At 46.8% G+C, this 19,080-nt stretch overlaps 1 protein-coding gene across 1 annotated transcript in view; it reads left to right on the top strand.

Moving 5' to 3' along the window:
* LOC133352883 (collagen alpha-1(IX) chain-like) overlaps window positions 1-19,080 on the top strand; it is a 35,077-nt gene that overhangs the window by 14,175 nt on the left and 1,822 nt on the right. Inside the window, exons 5-17 of the mRNA XM_061568869.1 lie at window positions 477-530; window positions 2,727-2,762; window positions 3,592-3,615; window positions 4,146-4,199; window positions 4,900-4,953; window positions 5,092-5,136; window positions 5,711-5,767; window positions 6,160-6,213; window positions 7,235-7,288; window positions 8,876-8,929; window positions 10,268-10,321; window positions 16,616-16,669; window positions 18,367-18,420. Of these exons, the coding sequence (XP_061424853.1) occupies window positions 477-530; window positions 2,727-2,762; window positions 3,592-3,615; window positions 4,146-4,199; window positions 4,900-4,953; window positions 5,092-5,136; window positions 5,711-5,767; window positions 6,160-6,213; window positions 7,235-7,288; window positions 8,876-8,929; window positions 10,268-10,321; window positions 16,616-16,669; window positions 18,367-18,420 (648 nt within the window). The remainder of the gene's footprint in view (window positions 1-476; window positions 531-2,726; window positions 2,763-3,591; window positions 3,616-4,145; window positions 4,200-4,899; window positions 4,954-5,091; window positions 5,137-5,710; window positions 5,768-6,159; window positions 6,214-7,234; window positions 7,289-8,875; window positions 8,930-10,267; window positions 10,322-16,615; window positions 16,670-18,366; window positions 18,421-19,080) is intronic.

Genomic DNA, 19,080 nt, shown 5'->3' with positions numbered 1-19,080 from the left:
TGCACCGTTGGGTCGGCTGAAAATAAGCTCAAATTCTGCGCCAATTTTGAGCATCGCTCGTCTCTAAAGGCCACGTGGTCCTCAACAAGGCAATAAAGTTAAACACAGCGCGCTGGCAACGTGGTCTGCATCCTCTCCTGCTCACGACGATTTAATCTGTAACGCATGGCAAGGCATTCATCATGTTCATCGTCGCCGCCGTCGTCACCACCGCCATCTAACCCTTGACCTCAACGGCCGTGGGGTCGCCACTGATGGCTGCCTGCCACCCCCCCTGCCTGTCCTTAGCGGCCCGTCAGCTGTTGTTCCGTCTTTTCAGCGCATGCCATTGCATTTGTCATCCGATTGATCTTGGGTCATCCTCTCCTTTTTACTTTTGCCGTCCCCTGTCTGACGGTGTTCCTTAAGTCACCATTTTTGTCGAAACATTCAATGATGCTCGTTAATATTTTTTTTCTCTCTCTCGACATTTTCAGGGATTAACCGGCCCCCAAGGCAATATTGGTCGTGCCGGTCCTGCAGGTGCCAAAGTAAGTTTTATTTAAATTAGTAAAACAGTTTAAATGTGTATCTCGTATACATTGTGCTACTTTGTATTAGCTGTGCTGGCTAATTAATACGCACACAAGTGCGATCGATGCCATGTGTCGGTTATAAACTGCCAAAAATTATATTCACAAGAAATTACAAATATTAAAGGCAATCGTCTCAAACTCCTGTGCAATTTTTGCAAACACATATCGGTCACGAAGTGGCCCTCAAAGAGCCTCGTGTGGCTCTGGAGCAGCAGGTTTTACGACCCCTGGTCGACGCGATCAACACAAGAACGGGGACTGCTCCACGCAGGCCGTGTAAACGCGGGCACACGGCTACGTGTTTGAACGCATCGCGGCCTTTAAATATACAATTGGGGGTTTCCTGCGATTTTTGCTTAATTGGTGCTAAACGCAGCGGCTGCAGCATGATTTGGCCACAGTTTCCACTCTGGAAAGCGCGCAGCCTGGCCAGGCACAACCCCAACAAATTATTATTCCAATTACAACATTCTCCCCGCTGTGCCAAGGGAGAATAAATCAAAGATTCTTGATTCTCAGGAGCAGCCAAATGGCAAGCGGAAACGCTCGATTTAGAACGTTTACATGTATTTAAATACATAGATCTTTGGATTAAAAAATATACTATGTGGTGACCACTCAAACGTCATCATCAGCGATGGTCAATCCACTGCTGGATGAAGGCCTCCCCAAATTGTCGCCACTTGCCGTGAACCGCTGATGCAGCGCCTGCACATGAACCGATTTGATCACTCCATCTCCACTGGTGGACAGAATTTTTGGCCGAAGTTAATCCCTTGGCTGCCGCTCCATCAATAATTATATTTTGTACTATTACTCCTCATCGTCATGTATTATTACGTATACCACACCCCTCTCATGGAGCACACCTCGAGGCACCGGATCAAAGGTGGCATTTGAGACAACTACCGAGTAAGGGAGTAACTTGCAGACCAAATTCGGTGCCCCACATCAATAGAGAATACACAATATACACAACAAATGAGAATAACCAAAACTGAAAAGATGTACCCTGCTTGAGAATTCTCTACATTTTGTGAATTTTATTTGAGCTGTCCGTTCGCAACGTGAAAATCACGTCCAACATTGCCGTCTTAAATTGATGAATCGGGGTGCTTTTATAATAATTTCGGGTAAACTGTTCCACAACTTCGGTTCGAAAAAAACATCGAATGCCTTTTCAGTAATTCTGACTTTCGTTCACCATTCTTGTTACAACCAAAATCCTATCGCTGGAGTGTAATGTACAGTTTTGGAACGTAATTATGCAATCATTCTGCCAAATATGCAGTGGCGCCCATAACCGCAGTAATACACTACACGAGTGAGCAACACCAGTTTTTCACTGTCAGCTACGTATTTGCACAATTATCATATTCTCACGATTGTACGATGCAACGGAAAGTAATGCACAACCCAAACTTGTCCCCGGTGTTCAATAAAGTTATACAATTATGTTAACACACACACAGACTGGCAGATATACACCTACTGGATTAGAACATGCAACCCCAGCTTTTACTTAAAAATACATTGAAAAAAGTACGTTAGAATACAGTGAATGCGCTATTGTGTTTGGTGCAATTTGCCAGTTTCAATTGTTAAATATTCTTTAAGCACTTATATTTGCCTACACCTCCAATACGTCCCGTTCCGCTGTTGCCATTTCTTCCACGGGGAGCACTTTGATGTTGTTGTTCTTGTCCTGTGGGTGATGTACCACAGATCTCCCTTTGAAAACTAGCTGGATAACTGGCTACACGGGATTTTCTGTGTAAAAATGTAAAACCTTGATTGAGTGACTGAGATCACAGTACCTGATTTTTTTGGAGCGAAACGTCGGACAAGATGCTGAACAATGCGCGGTACAAGACGAAAACGCATCCGAGAGTTAGATTGTTGTTGTTGTTTCCTGTGTGCAGCTTTGTTCGCTTCTTTAGAATACAAACAGACCATTAGCGCATAATTTGAATGTCATTTTCAGACGTCGCAAACTCTAAATTATTAGGCATGCAATATAATGCACGTTTTGTTCGCCCATGTATCTAAACCTTCTGTTGACCTGATTCATCGTTACATGCCTGATGAGACAGACCAATGAAGTATTTATGATGATGATGATGGTAATGAAGATTATTTTCTTTTTTTCAGGGTGATCCAGGTCTGGCCGGCCCACCTGGGGTCCCAGTAAGTGCCGTTCACTTTCTCCTTTTCTGATTCCTCTGCCTCGTGGAATTTACGAACCACAACATACGCGTGTCTATGACCAAATCAAGTGGAAATAGGCCCAATCTTGTCAGCTCTCTGAAGCTAAGCAGGCTTGAGTCTGCATCTTGCACGGGTGACCACCGTACATAACAGGTTGTTACAGGCTGGGGGGCTGGCAGAAGGCAATTCAGAAAAAAATCTATTGTTGTACTGTACTTCTGTCACATTTATATGCCTCCCACCAAGTTGCTCTGACGAGCGTGGCGAAGTATGGTCAAACAAATCTCCACGGCCCACACCAAAGTTGGGATGCCCCCATTCGGAAGTGGATTGACAAAAGGGGCTATACGTGTACACACATAGAACGTTTGTAAGTGAACTTTATTTATAACCAGGTGAGAGCCCACGTAGAGAAGGGAGACCTGCGTTGCAAACAGAATATATAGTACAGAGATATGCCATTAAACAAAAACTTCAACTACGATTAAACATAGAAAAGGCACGCATATGCATGGCTCTGTGTTGTTCTTGAAAGTATTTATTAGCAGTAATGAAAACTGGTGGGCAGCTGTACGGGCAAAATTGCCTTTGCATATTTGTGAGTAGTCCTATTAGCGCTGGTGTGCAACTGCAAGATTCGGGCAACTCTATAGTCAAGGTAGCAGTATCGATGTTCGTATGGTATCAAGGGCACACCAATGACACAACAAAGTGTCAATCACTCAACCACGCTGCGTATTAGCGTCACGTGGAGAGCACGGCTGCTGAATGTTGCTATTTTCTGTCACCTCCCGTTTTGTTTCTCCAGGGCGAAGGCATTGTTGGACCGCCCGTGAGTGTCAATATTTTCCAACATCCTTCGTTAGCTCGTTTTTGTGCAAATGTATAGAATAAACAAATATTCAAATTAATAATTTGTCCCCTGGCGCTTTTTATGGCGGAGATGGGGCGGGGAAATCTAATCTGCGATTGCACTTCGCAGTACGCTCTAGAGAAGCTCTCTAGAGCGGCCTCTAGTGGAGGCCCTTCCGACAGCAGTGGCGTCAGCACTGCACTGCAGGGCTGCACCTCTACCTTTTACTTTACAACGTGCAGTCCTGCTGATAGTTTTCTTAAACTATTCGGTAGTCAATGTTGTCATTTCTTTCATGCCGGTTTGTTTTTCACCTAAAGAAATATCGTCGAACATTTTCTCTGTTTGTAAAAAAAATACAATTGAAGCATTGTTCCACTTTGTGTGCGAGTGAAGTTTTTTAAAGTCCACCTGGCCTGGCACAGGCGCCGTGGTGACTTCGCCGTCACTGAGTGGCGAATGGCTGGTATTGGCATTGTTTTTTAAAAGCATTGTCGTTTTGCGTTTAGGGACCTGCTGGATTGGGTGGCCTTCCCGGAGAGATTGGGAAACCTGGGCAGATCGTACGTAATGTTCCGTCTACGGCGTTTATTCCCGCACGCAGCCAGATTGTAGAGATCCACATGCACTTCAATAGCTTGAATAAACTCGCAATAATAATATTAGCCTGATCAACCTAGTGCAATAACATGCAACTCTGCTTTCATATACGCATATATGAGCAGAACTCTGTTCTAGTTTCCACACATGAAACATATTTTATAGTCCATCGGCATACTGACTCTCCAGACCAATATTATCCAGCAGCAGCATTTGTTAAAGCAAGCAAACTATCTGGACTGGTTTCGACTTCACGGGCTCTCATCGGCGGGAGTCAGGTTTGTTCAACAAGCGGCTGCTGGGATGGCAGGTGAAATCGTCAGACAAAGAGGGAGATCATGTCCTCTTGGAGATGGAGCTCGCGTGCAGGAGGGAAGGGACTGCCATATCGCAGGGACCAGGAGAGATGGTGACAGGCCTGTGGATTTTTCTCCGGGTCCTCCGGTTTTCCCTTGCGCATTTAGAAAGATGCGTGTAGAGCATTTGGTTGCTATAAATGTTCACATGATACGCCACTTCATTGAGCTATCATTTGTGATGACCAGGCCACTTCTGAAAAATAGCTAAATAGCTCAGTGGTAAATAAAAGTAGGTTTCGATAGGTTTATTTCTAGTTTTTAATAGTAAAAAAAAAATGTGATAATGTGCGGTGTTGCTTTTCAGGGTGAGATTGGGCCTCAAGGACAACCAGGCCCTCCCGGTCTGCCAGGCCCCAGGGTGAGCTCCTCACAAGTCTCTCGCAACGCCACCTACCCCCTCCTCCTCTCGCGAATTCAATGCCGTTATTTTTTTTTCCGTTGCCCCATGTGAGAAGTTGAGTGATGTTCATCATCTCCTTCTCCCGATTCCTTCCAGGGTCTTCCTGGGATTCTCCAAGGAGATGGCAGCGGGGATATCCAGGTAAAAATACAACAGATAAATGTGCGTATATATTTGTTGGCACTGATATATTTGCGATGTTTTTTTTTAAATATGCAAATTTGTTTATGTAGTGTCAAAGTTAAGCTCAAATGTCAAAAATTATATGTAAAGATATAACCTCATTAGACAGTAAATGCAGACTGAAAACCTTGTTTATAATCAGGCGAGCACCCATTCGATTGAACTTATACTTTATAAACAAGAAGATGAACATATAAATGAAAACATGCGCAAGTAAGAAATCTTACATTGACTGTCAGAAAAAAGCAAAGTAATCGGGGCCTCTGCGGGACACGTCGCTCAAAGGGACGATGTCTGGTGGTCGAGACTAACGAAGGCGTGGCAGCCAAAGGAGGGAGCGTGCCCGATAGTACGTCCACCTCGGAGACGGAACGATTACTCAGCTCGTGTGCAGGTGCTGCGTGGATTGTTGAAGGATGGGGAGGATTTTAACCAGTGGTGGATAGATCATCACTCCTGCTGCTGCCTATGGCTGCTACTGCTGCAGCTGATAATGATGAATATGATTGTGTCTGTCTGTGTGGCTCTACAGTGTCCATCGTCCTGTCCCGCCGGGCCCCCTGGCCCTCCTGGGCTGCCGGGGATGAAGGTACACACACGGGCAAGATAGTCCAGGACAACGCCCTCAGCTGTCCAGCAGGACATGTCATGGGTTTCATCGTAGAAATGCGATCCACAAAACATAATTGCAGAGATTATTACAGTTGTGTGGTCAGTATTCGGTTGACTCCCATCAATCAATCAACGTGTCAATTTGCAGACTTCAGTATTAATGTCTACCCATATATTCTGTCAGCTGTACACAAACACACTTCCATTATTACCTGTTTTCTACAAGATGCTTACCTAACCATCTGCCTTATCTACCTATATACCAGCCTACCTACCGATTTACCAGTCTTCTCGACCATCCATCCAGTACAGTACTAGACTTGAAAACATTTCGTCAATATACTATTTTGTAACCCTGTTATCGTCTAGGGTCACAAAGGTTTCAAAGGTGAATTTGGAGATCCTGGGAAGCAAGGTCACAAGGTGAGAGTGCTTTGTGTTTTGGGTTTTTGTGTTCAATTTTCGACTGTAGTTCAGCTTTCTGAGACGCAATAAGTATTTAAAGTGGCCGGGGTCGACAGGAAGCGTGCCTCGCCGCTCGTTGCAGAGGTTCGCGGTTCGAGGCTCGGCGCCCGCCCTGGTTAACACTGCGGGTTTCATGAACCGTCAATACATGCGCGTCCGATTCGCGTGAAGACGTTAAAGATCACGTGACGTAATACGCGAAATAGCGGGCCTTGTGTGCCGGCATCATTGCCAAATCTGAAATGTTAACCCACAAATTGCTTAAGTGCGCAAAAACCACATGTCGGCCTCAGGCCCTCCCCGACTGGCAGATTATACTCGTCTGTGAAACATAGTGCCACTGTGATAGCCTGGCGCTAAATGGTAGGCGGAGACAACGTATGGGCTACGTTGTTATGAACATTGTTACTAAAAGTTATCGGGCATTTTAAAGATGTTTTTAGAGCAACGTGAATCTTACAATGACACTTTTAAGTGTGCGTGTTGCGTAAGTTTTTCATCATATAATGGCTCGGATGTCGCATAGTTAGTTGGAAGAGCTGCAAAGCTCAACAAACGTGATATTGCAAGTTCAAATCGTGGCCATGTTTAAAATGCGGACCCACGATCAACTACAATAGCATCGTTATCATCAATCACCATCACCTAAATGATCATCATCATCATCATCTCTCCATGATGAGAAGAAAATAAAAGCACCATCTGCTGAGTATCATTTCAAGTGGGGCAGACAACAGTGTTTGTCCTATGGAGTGACCGGTCCCTGCCATATGATTTCTGAATTTCCACCATCGGATTAAAAGTGACATTGAGGAGGAACACCGTCCGATGCGTGAGAGAGCAGCGAAAATGTTATATATCGTTAGAATTAAAAACGCATTGATATGTTGTCCATAAATGCATATGAATTGAAGTGTGTTCTTACACGTGTCGCATTACAATCACAATAACTGCCACCCTTGACGTTCCAATTGGTCAGGGAGAAGAGGGCCACCAGGGACCGTCCGGCCAATCTGGCCCACAAGGCCCAGAGGTCAGTTGCGTCACCCAACAGCCACTGCCATGGCCCTCCTAAACCACAACCACCACCACCACCACCACCAAACAACAACAAACGATCCCAGCAACACCACCCCACGCAACGTCGCAGTTACGAGCGGGCTGCACGAATGCTGCACAACGCTTCTTCCTTTAGACGACTTCTCTGCCATAGTAGATTTCATGGGTGGTGGGGGGGGGGTCTTGCGGTTTTCATGGTTTCCAGCCCGGGAGGATATTTTCAGAAGTTCGTCTCGTCGTTGATGAAGTCAGCCGGCAAGATCTCGGCACATGAGGGAGACCACGAGCATCGGTTGTTCATCATCTCCCCCCGCCCCCACCCCCGGCCACCCCACCAAGTGAAGGATGAGGGATGAGACCTCGAGTGCGACTGTGGCCATGAGACCCAGACCGTGGAGCGTATCGCAGCAACCTGTCCACTGTGGATCTGTTGTTGGGGGGGGGGGGGGGATGGGGCTTCACTTCTCCACTTAGCATCTCACGAAGCCACTGAGTGGATCGCCAAATGAAACATCCTCTATAACAAGCGGTGCTCTTTCCTGCCTGCCATTATAGACAGGTCGGCAGATTTCCTTCATAAGTGAGAGCCCATTGGAGATCTGGCTTCACAATAAATGTATCATACGTCCAACAGGTACTGAAAAACGCAGGTCCATTCGGTTAACCATTGTCTTTAAAAGCAAATCTAAATAACATGTTATAAAAATGTACGTTTAAAAAAATAATATCACTTAAGTAGAACTTTTATTTAAGGGGAAACTTGATACATTCGCATTAAATGCGGGCGTGAATCGTGGGGAAGAGGACCCAGGCTCGTCAAGAGTTGAGAGAGTCCGCTGTGTGACATTGCAAGTCACGTGCACTGCGCGCGGAGAGATACTGAGAGAGCAAATATCTTTGCACTCATTTGCCTCGCTTGTTATTATTCCTGAGTTGTCTTCAATCACACTCTACCTAGCAATTCTATAACAACCCATTCTTCAGGGGGGGGGGGGGGGGTTCTGAGAATAATCTGAGAATAATCTGTCGAGCGCCTTTCATACCACAGGGTCCAAGGAACACTTCACACAAGTCACGATAAAACAAACATTGCCAACAAGTATATAAAAAAACCACTCATTAAACAAAGGGGAAAACATGAATAAAACAGTAAAATAATCGTCAGATGCCAAAATAATGTCCGAAGGCTAAATAATATAAATTCACCTTAAAGCTTTGATTTAATGATGCGATGGCAATTTTTTTTACATCATCTTCAGATGCAGCTGCATTCGGACGCCACCTAAACCCCTACTGCACTCCCGCACCTCCGATTAGCACGGTTGGCTACGTACGGCGCGAAAGAAGTTTGACGTTGCGCGCCCCGTACGTTGACACGCAATTGCGCCGCGCTCGTATTCCACGCCAAAGCCGTCGCTCGAAAGCGAGAGGGCGTGAGCTTCCCGCGTGCGACTCTGCTGTAATCTCGGCTCTGCGATCAGACTCCAGTTAATTGTTTTTTAAATTTCATTTAAATTTTTTGTAATTTTAATTTTTTTGTGTGTGCCTCTTTGCTTTGAAGGGACCTTCAGGGCTGCGAGGATTTCCCGGAATGATGGGATCAAAAGGCGAAAGGGTAAGTGGCGGAAATTAGGGGCCCCCACAATCGCGGCGTGTTCGCGGGCAATTGATTGTAACTGGGCGCAACTTCTGAGGTGCCTGTTGTGTGTTGCGTGTTCTGTGCCCAGAGGGGCGGGGGGCAGTGTGTGATGGCTACATTTGTAGAAGCGTTGTGATGAACGATGGAAGTTATTAAAATGTATCGGTTCAAAACTCGGCTTGTCCGGCTTCACTCGACGATCTGAACTGGCGCGGGAGGCGGTGGGATTCATCTGAAAATCAGTCCACCGAGTGCGGGGTATGTGTCAACTCGGTCTCAAATTAGTACCTGGTGCGGTGTGTAAACATCGTCATTGAAGCGACAAAGGCGGCCGGGCATGGTGTAGGCTACCCACCCCCTCGTGTGCCGTGCCGGCCTTCATAGGTGCTCGCTAACAGTGCTTGCCCCAACAATCTGTTAAAGCTGAACAAGGGATCGTTGTCTTTGGAGCGTGGAGAGCGGTGGTTCGCACGCTGTGTTCCGAACCTGGTCACCTGAGTTCAATTCCGGGTCATGGTTACCATCAGTGTCTCAGGAATAGTGCTGGTATAAAACCGTGTTATTTGAACTTGGCCTGGGTCTCCCCAAGGCCATCTTAGCCATATATGAGCATTTGGTGTGGTGAGTAAACACCCGCAAAAACCATGTTGGCTGGGCGTGGTGCTGAGCACAACGCCATTTGTTGAGCCCCCAAGCCTTCATAGGCGCTCGCAAACAGCACTTGCCCAAACAGTCAAGACGGCTGAACTGGGGCGTTGCCTCTGTACGAGGATTGTTGGTGCCATGGCTGCTAGTGCACTGCACCACGATCCCAGTTCGACACCTGGCCAAGGCAATTCCTATCGTCCGATGACAAACACAAAAAAATGTGAATATGAAATGTGAGGTGGATAACAAAGGTGGCATGCCATCTGTGGTGATGACCGAACTTGCGTGAGCTTTGCCGTGCTTGAAACAAGTGGTCACTTAAACAGAGCTGGCCACGACAACATCAGAATCAGAATATTAGATTTTTACTGGAGGAGAAATCCGATGAGCGATAAAGCTCTTGTTAACAGATGTCCAGTAGGGCTGGATAAGAACGTTGCAACAACAAACAGTACTAAAACATGATAGGAGTGCAGAATATAATAAAGGTAAACAAATCGCCCAAATACGTACAAATAAAACGAAACCATCCCCATCCTACCAGGAAAAGCCCGCTGAGGTATTAACTTATTCTTCAGAAGCAACCTGGCCACAAATGATAGCTCAACAAAGTGGCACGATAATGATGTTGGGGTGAGCTCATTGACTTTGTGTGTGTGTGTCCAGGGTGTCTCTGGGTTCGACGGAGTGCCCGGACCTCCTGGTTCACAAGGGGAGCCGGTAAGTGACCCTAACTCACGTGTCTCCACTTTCCCGGCCTCACACAATTCACAGCCATCGACATTCTTTCATAGAACATGTAATCCTAACAACCGAACAAATGGTGAGATAGTATTTTCACCCCTACAGAATTTGGACCTCGGGGCTCAGTATTGAACCCCTGGGTACAAATGATCTTCGATCAATATGGCTCTGCTGCCAGATTGAAAAATTATCCACCTGGGGTCATAATACTCTGCGCCTATGTATCTACAAGAAGGGTACATGTATTATCTGTTCCCAATTCTTTTGTTCTCAACTTGCCTCTGACAAGCACTCACAATAAAATGATCAATTAATCAGCTGTGGTGGGGGATGCCTTGGATTCCAGTGATGCATAGGCTGCGTTGGTGGATCGCACTCAGATCACTAACACACGATTTGCCCTGGGTAGCGTAGCAAGTAGGACGCTAACCTGCTTGCTCAACTGCGCCCATCTGAAAGTCGGAGTCGCTGCGAAATAATGTTTCATATGGTACAGTATTACATTTTACGGTGTTTTGTGCTTTCATGTACTTCTCGTATAAAGCAAGATTGCTTAAAAATGATTCAACTGCAGTTCATGCAGCGTAAGCCTACAACGAACCTTCTAATCTTTGTAATTTTACAACCTATGACGGATACAATGCACATACCGTCACAAAATGTTGTCATACCACCGCCGTGCCGTCCATTAGTCTGGACAAAGTTGTTAACAAACCGCTAATTTAATAGGTAACTGCCATTTTGGTCGGTAAATTCAATATTTAAGAAGACAATTAAACGAGCGACGACAATCACGGTGTAAACAACACCTAGCGATACGGACGATACGATATATAAATGTAAATATTGCCGTACGACCATATACGCTGCAGCGTCGTCGCATCGCAGCAATCCTACTTCATAACGCATCGGCTCGAACGGCGGAGGCGGATCAAACAACGTGGGGGGGGGGGGGGGGGGGGTCGGTGGCGAAAGCCGGAGAGGAGAGTGCGAGGAATCGTGTCCATCGAGCGAAGCATGAAACGCATTCCGCGTCGTCACCTTCTGTAAAGCCCGACGCTAACGGCGCTGGCAGCGCTCGTTCGGGGTGAACGGGCCGAGGCGAGAGGGTGGTGTATCGCACGTCGGCGGTCTCCGGATGACAGCACGAAGGAGCGATCGCGAGCGGCCCTTGAAGTCGTCGGTGATTTGTTGGGACGACTGTTGGAATGTGTACGCACGCGACGGTGGCGGTGTAAGTCTGCAGCGCAGTCTGGAAACCGCAATATTATGGAATTTATGGGATGCCCTCCCTCCTTAACGGCGCATGTGGGTTCCCATTACAATCTGTGTGTGTGTGTGTTCAACATTTGAGTGGTAGCGTAGTGGTCGGCGCACTTCTCTGCGAACCCAGTGACACGAGTCCGATTGCCACCAGCGGCTTACATTGATGACCAATATCTGAACTGGTCCAAGGCCTCCTATGGGTTCATTCAGCCTTGAATGGTGTGTAAATGTCAGCAGTGGAGAAATAAAGGTGGTTGGTATGGAGCTAGCCACATCATGCCCTTGGGCGCCGTGCCAGCGTTAGCAGGTGCTCGCGAACAGCACTTGCCCCAGCAGTCTATGTAGGCTACACGGGGGACCTTAGCCCTTAGTACACCTTCTACAGGAAACAATTATGCACCGCTATCACTCACAGAGTAGAACCTAAACCGAACAACCTGCACTAACCAGCGTGGAGAAAGTATGGTCAAAGCCTTCATCCAGAAGTGCATTGCCAAAGGGCTGTAATTTATTACTCCTATTATTATCGCTGGAAACGTATTGGTGTTCCAGATATTGCCAACAAAAATATCCCGCAATGAAAAATAATAGGCCCAGGAGTTAGTTTACCGTGCGTGAACAACAACGGCAAAATTAATGAGAAAACGTTTCAACCATTTGGGAAAAATGTGCACCGACTTTTTCACCGTTGTACCTTGATGTTTATCATTTTAACGTAATTTAACAATCAGCGTGCTATTTTGATGCCCTGACCCTAACCCCAGAAGCACATGGAGAATGAATAAAATATCTAAGCAGCTGATTTCCCCCCCCCCTCCTGCCCCCTACCATGCACAAATGGGAATTCTGGCTCAGAAGAAAAAGCACAGATGAAAACACAATAACGTGTCTCTGTTCGCGCTACCGCGACATGATGATACCACGATGTATCGTACGATACAAGATCCACGCTGACCGTCTGGTCGTCCACTTAGCAACTTGTCGTTCGGATGCCCTCTGATTATCGTTGATTGTTTATTTAGCTTTTATATTTCATTTCTTAACAAAATATGTCTGAAAAAACCAAAAATGAAGTTGATAATAATTAAATATTCAAGTTAAATAAATAGCTGTTAACCTAATACATGAGAGCTTTGTAAAACGTTGTCCGGAGTAATGGACGGCACGGCGACGATGTGACACTCTCATTTTCTGACGGCTTGTGCGTTGTAAACGCTGTAGATTGGAAACTTACTCATTGCTGGAAGACCTATAGCAGGCTTGCGTTGAGTGAACTGCAGTTGAATAGCTATTAAGTAAATATGTATTCACTGTAGAAGTACATCAATGTACATCAAAGCAAAACGACAATACAATAAAATGCTCCATACAATTACAAATTTAAGGGCAACTCATATCGTGATAACCATATTGTCAAATTTAACGTCGTCTGATATCATGAAAAGCTGTCTCGCGCCAACCCTACTATAGATCTCGATAAACTAACTGTTGGGCCACACGGCCGCATACTATAGAGCGAGAGAGAGAGAGCCGTCAATGCCCGACACTTGGAAGGGTTTTCGCGTCTAAACTTGAGTCACTGTCAAAGTTGCTCATAAAACCGCACGTGTGAATGAACGGCGATAAATCACCGGGGCAGGTTAAGAGGGGAAACGGGGGGTACAGGCTCGAAACCATCCCAGAGGTGGCTGTAAATTCCTTGGCGTCACCGGCACATGAATGCACAAGGGCCCTCCGGATGAAAGACATTAGGAATCCCTTGTGAGACGGAGCGTACACCTTGGGAAGGCAAGTAGCCAAAGAGATCCTTGTGGGGTAGCCAAGGGGACCCATGTTGAGTAACTAAGGGGGCCCATGTTGAGTAACTAAGGGGGCTCGTGTGCAGTAACCAAGGGGATCCATGTTGAGTAGCTAAGGGGGCCCATGTTGAGTAACTAAGGGGGCTCGTGTGGAGTAGCCAAGGGGCCCATGTTGAGTAACTAAGGGGGCCCATGTGGAGTAGCCAAGGGGATCCATGTTGAGTAACTAAGGGGACCCATGTTGAGTAACTAAGGGGACCCATGTTGAGTAACTAAGGGGGCCCATGTTGAGTAACTAAGGGGGGCCATGTTGAGTAACTAAGGGGATCCATGTTGAGTAACTAAGGGGGCTCGTGTGCAGTAACCAAGGGGATCCATGTTGAGTAACTAAGGGGGCCCATGTTGAGTAACTAAGGGGGCTCGTGTGGAGTAGCCAAGGGGCCCATGTTGAGTAACTAAGGGGGCCCATGTTGAGTAACTAAGGGGATCCATGTGGGGTAGCCAAGGGGATCCATGTTGAGTAACTAAGGGGGCTCGTGTGGAGTAGCCAAGGGGCCCTTGTTGAGTAACTAAGGGGGCCCATGTTGAGTAACTAAGGGGACCTATGTTGAGTAACTAAGGGGGCCCGTGTGGAGTAGCCAAGGGGGTCCATGTGGAGTAGCCAAGGGGCCCATGTTGAGTAACTAAGGGGACCCATGTTGAGTAACTAAGGGGATCCATGTTGAGTAACTAAGGGGCCCATGTGGAGTCGCCAAGGGGGAATCTTGGCTGGTGTGAGGAGCTTAGAGTGTGACCTGGTCATCATTATTAACACCTTTTGTCGTGTATTAATTTACTTACCTTGAAAAATTACTTGCGTTGATCTCTGCAATTCGTCATCGGCCACTTCCCTGATGTAGTCGTGTAATTATTGTACGGCGTTTTGAGATGCAATTGCATTGTATGACGCTATATAAAATTCATAATTATAATGTTTACATCTAGATCTTTTTAACCTCCTAAAAACGTTATTCTTCTTCACGTGTGCCGGTATTCTTCTGTTCATGATCAATTTCCTTTGCAAAAAACAACTCCATCCAGCTCTTGCTAACCCCTTTAGTAAATATTATCTCCCGAGATCAAGAAAGGATTACCTTAAATTGAAGAGATAACACACACACGCACGCACGCACATACACATAATTACTTCATTACAGCCACCACTTATCTTCTGTAGGAATGAGGCCCTGGGTTCTTGTATAAGGCACCAGCCTATTCAAATCCAAGAGGTTATTGAAGGAAACGTGAGGGGATTCTTTTCGACCTACGTAGAATACACATCGGAGTTGTCAGGAATATTAGCCGCATACACAAAACAATTCTGCAAAAAAAGAAAAGCACGTCAAAATAAAATCCACCAGGAGAAAATGCAGGCCATACAATTACAAGATGCCTAAGTTAAACGTTGGGATTTCGATTTAAAGCTTTCGTGACTGCAGGGAGTCATCTTCTTAGTTCTTTCGGTAAAGTCACGTAGAAGGGAAATAATAAAATAATAAAAATAAAACATAATAAAATAATTCTCAAGACGTTTCGGCCACAACGCAAGCAGCCGTCCTCAGGTGAAGAACAGGTCTGTCGGGAAGACAGCGTCTGCCCTTCTACGTGACTTTACCAAAAGAACCAAGAAGATAAACGTTGGGAATTGGTCGCACACATCCGGCACAGGCTTCTTCATGCGCCGCGAGGCTTCTGTTGAATTCCTTTAACGGCCCCTTTCAACAGCAACTCTGAGCACACAAAGTGACTTCGTCGTAGTAGCAGCAGCAGCAGTAAAAGACTTTGTGTCGAAGGGTGGCTTCGCGGACAGCTGCAAGGCTTATTCAGCCGAGTCCAGGAATTCACGCAGCCAGTAACTTCTCGAGACGATGAAACCAAGTAGGCGCGTTGTTTTACCAACAGCAGCAACAACAACATCAACAACAACAACATCAACAACAACAACATCAACAACAACAACATCAACAACAACAACATCAAAGCCTTCCGCTTCTGCGGAGGCTGGCGCGGTGCAAATAAATGACCAACACTAACTAGACGCCCTGTTAAAAAAAAATCCAAAAGGTTGATCGGTGACCCTGCCCTAAAAAGCAACAAAATACAATCGGCAACTTCTAGGGACATGTTCCTTCTTCTGCCATGAGAAAGGACCAATGCCCTCAACGTCTCCTATTGTAAAATATGTATTTCCTGTTAGGCCATTGTTTCGATTTAAAGCTTTCGTGACTGCAGGGATTCATCTTCTTGGTTCCTTCGGTAAAGTCACGTAGAAGGGAAATGATAAAATAATAAAAATAAAATACAATTCTCACGACGTTTCGGCCACAACGCAAGCAGCCGTCCTCAGGTGAAGAACAGGTCTGTCGGAAAGACACGCTGTCTACGTGACTTTACTGAAAGAACCAAGAAGATAGGCCATTGTTTTTGACAAACGCGTTGAGTTTTTCGTGATCGCCAAAACGAATTCTGGTCAGATGCAGTAGCGGGTACGTGCGTGTGTGCGTTTCGCCTGTGGCGCAGCGGCTAGTACGCTGTGCTACAAATCCATGGACCCGAATGAAAGTTCCGCTCATGCGCCAGCACCAATGACGATTATCTGAACCGATTTTGGGCCTCCCCTAGGTCGACTCAGCCTTAAATGAGTACCTGGTGCGGTGTGCAAACATCGCCACCGGTGCTGGACACCCAACCCCTCGCGTGCCATGCTGGCCTTATAGGTGCTCACTGACAGCACTTTCCCCTAAAGTCTGTTTAGGCTGCACGGGCGATCTTTGTCTTTGCGTCTCGCGTGGGGCACCTCCGTAACCAAATTCCCTAGCAGCGCGAGGAATTTCGGAGTCGTCTGGAGTGGGACTTGCGCCACTGCGCCCCCGGGGGCTGTCGAGCGACGCGGCACAAACGGAGCCGGTGTCTCGGTGCGAGATTCGTTACGCGTTCACACCACGTTGGTGGCACCGCCACCACCACCAGCAGCGGCAGCTGCAGCTTCATTGGTCGTGGGGCTCCTCGATCCGGCACCGCAGTCAGCGCGACGTAGCTGCTGTCCACCCCGGCGGTCATCGGTGAACCACGTGTGTCGTGGACGGAGGGGCGTGGAGGGGGATGGCGGCCGTGATGGCACTAAAAGGGCCGGCTCACTGATGAGTATCTCTGTCTTTTTCCGCAGGGAGAGGAGGGCCCCAGGGGACCGATCGGGGAGGCCGGACCCAAAGGCATCATCGTAAGTTTTGCCCGAACGCAACGCCGTCCGTTCGGCACTGGCATTAGTGACCACGCGGCGAGGCGGGGAGAGAAAAGTGTTAACTTTCAACGACTGTCATGAAATCCAAGGATTTGCCAGAAGGTAAAACATTGCCTTCTGTGACACGTATTCCACCTGACGCTGAGATCTGCGTGGCAAGATAGAATACGCAATGGGGGAGTCTACGAAGAGAGCATGGCAGGTTAGTGGTGTTTAAGATTATTTTATTTGTTACACAGATGGTGCCGTTTAGGCAGTTTCCTGGCTGTTTTAGAAGGGAGGTCCACGGTGCAGCAGCAACAGTAGCAACAAAGGCAAAAACATCAACAATGCAGAGAAAGAGTACAGGGTCCTTAAAGAACGTTGATGTGAGCGTTTCGTAAATGAAACCCTCATATCAACGTTCTTCGTAAACGAAACGCTCACATCAAAAATGAGTGCATGTATAACACACGTTTATCCTCGTAGCAAAAGTAGCATATGCTACGGGCCTCGTGCTAAATGCTTTCAAGCTATCAAATCCGGTTAATTGATTCTGCACTTGCTCTATTACTATAGTACTATACCGCCTTCATCTTTTATGAACGACTGGGTGTTTAAGGTTAGAGATATGTCGTATTATCTGGCTGTATAGCAAATGAAACAATACAAATATTTTACAATGCAAGTAAAACATTTGTGTTTTAATATTTACGTGTTTTTTATTTTTTAGGGCCCCTTTATAACATTTGCTAGAGGCCCCGCACTAACTTAATCCGGCACTGTATAACATGAGAGCAAGAGGCGCCAGACAACAAAGTTAGGTGCAGGTGCAAGTATGGCCTCTGTTTAAGTTTTATAGGGAAATAAAAAATGGGGAGCGAAGAGAGAGGGAGCCAAGCTGTAGATTAGTGGCAAGAGTTATCCAGAAATGCGGAGCAGCAAGGCGGAAATACTTTTTTTGTAAACCAAAGTTTTAGCGTATGGAATCTTTAGTCGGAATAAGAGGGCACTTCTGAGTCTACAGGAGGGAATTTGAGGAACCAAATGGGCCATGAGGTGATTGTTTAAGAGGGCCTTTAGGACGAAGACAGCCCAGTGGTGGTCTCTCCGCAATATCCAGGGGAGACAGATTTGAGTTGATGTAATGATGAGTTCTAAGGGTGGTGAGTTCTAAGGGTGCAGTGGTACAAAGGAACGAGACGTTTTCCGGCAAATTCATAGCCTAGGCAGGAAGCTGGTGTGTCACAATAATCAAATGTAGATATAATTAGTTAAAACAGGTAGCGCTGGGTAGGATGCGTGTAGAGGATGGAGGAAGGCTGGCTATTGAAACACGCCGCATTGGAGTGGTCTCCATAAGTCGAGCGACCAAGGGGATGACTGAACAGCGGATGACGGACGAGATGCTGTCAGGGCAGATCTTGAGTGGTCACGTCTCGACTCTGCACAGCAGCTGCGGGATCTGACAGAGGGTGGAGGGCCCTGGCGAGGTGTGGTGGCACAATCATCGATAGCAATGTGTTAAAGTGTACCTTTTAACGTAGACTCTTTCGTTCAAGTGCGATGTTCTGTCCTCTCACGGACGCCCTCGCCTCTCCTCCACCAAGCGGGTGGAGTGAGCCGGGCCACGTGCAAAACGTGGGAGCGTCGAACGCGTGCTCATGGCCTGTCTCGTTTCTCGCGCTGTGTGGCAGGGCTTGGCTGGATCGCGAGGAAAAACCGGGATCCCCGGCACGAAAGGCGTGGCGGTGAGCATCACCACCACTCACCCTCGCCGTCAGTGCCGGCACATTGTTCCAGACTGTGTCACCATAGGCAAGGCCCAGGGGTTCATCATCTTGGTTCTTTCGGTAAAGTCACGTAGAAGGGAAATAATAAAGTAATAAAATAAAACATAATAAAATAATATAATGTAGTATTTTTCTACGTGACTTTACCGAAAGAACCAAGAAGATTAATCCCTGCAGTCACGAAAGCTTTAAATCGAAAAAGGCTCAGGGGCTTAACTTCTCACCGAATACTCCCCCCCCCCCAGGCCAATGGTAGATGGGACCGATCACTGGTAGAAGACGCATGATTAGTAGCCAGGGCCACTGTGGGAGCTCTACTGGATGTTGGTGGTCCGGGTGAAGAAATATTCTCTGGGTTAGCGACCTGGACAGACCTGGCTCAAATTCATTCCTGGCAAGACCTGCTATCAAAGAAAAACAATTTGGGCATTATATATTTAGATCAAGCCCCGATTTAATAACACACCTTTAAGCAAAATGTTTATTCTTATTGGATCATATTTACGAAAGTCATGGTGGTCTCCTGTTACAGACAGGCAGGACGGGGTGCTGCTGTCAATTGCCCGTTGCCCGTTCGGGCCCGTCGGTAGCTCGCGTGACGCATTCACAATCTCATCG

This window comes from Lethenteron reissneri, chromosome 42, assembly GCF_015708825.2.
Source record: "Lethenteron reissneri isolate LAM-NWPU_2019-01 chromosome 42, ASM1570882v1, whole genome shotgun sequence".
Lineage (NCBI taxonomy): Eukaryota > Metazoa > Chordata > Hyperoartia > Petromyzontiformes > Petromyzontidae > Lethenteron > Lethenteron reissneri.
Note: the sequence above shows the minus strand (reverse complement) of the source record. Positions and strands in the feature narration are given on the sequence as shown.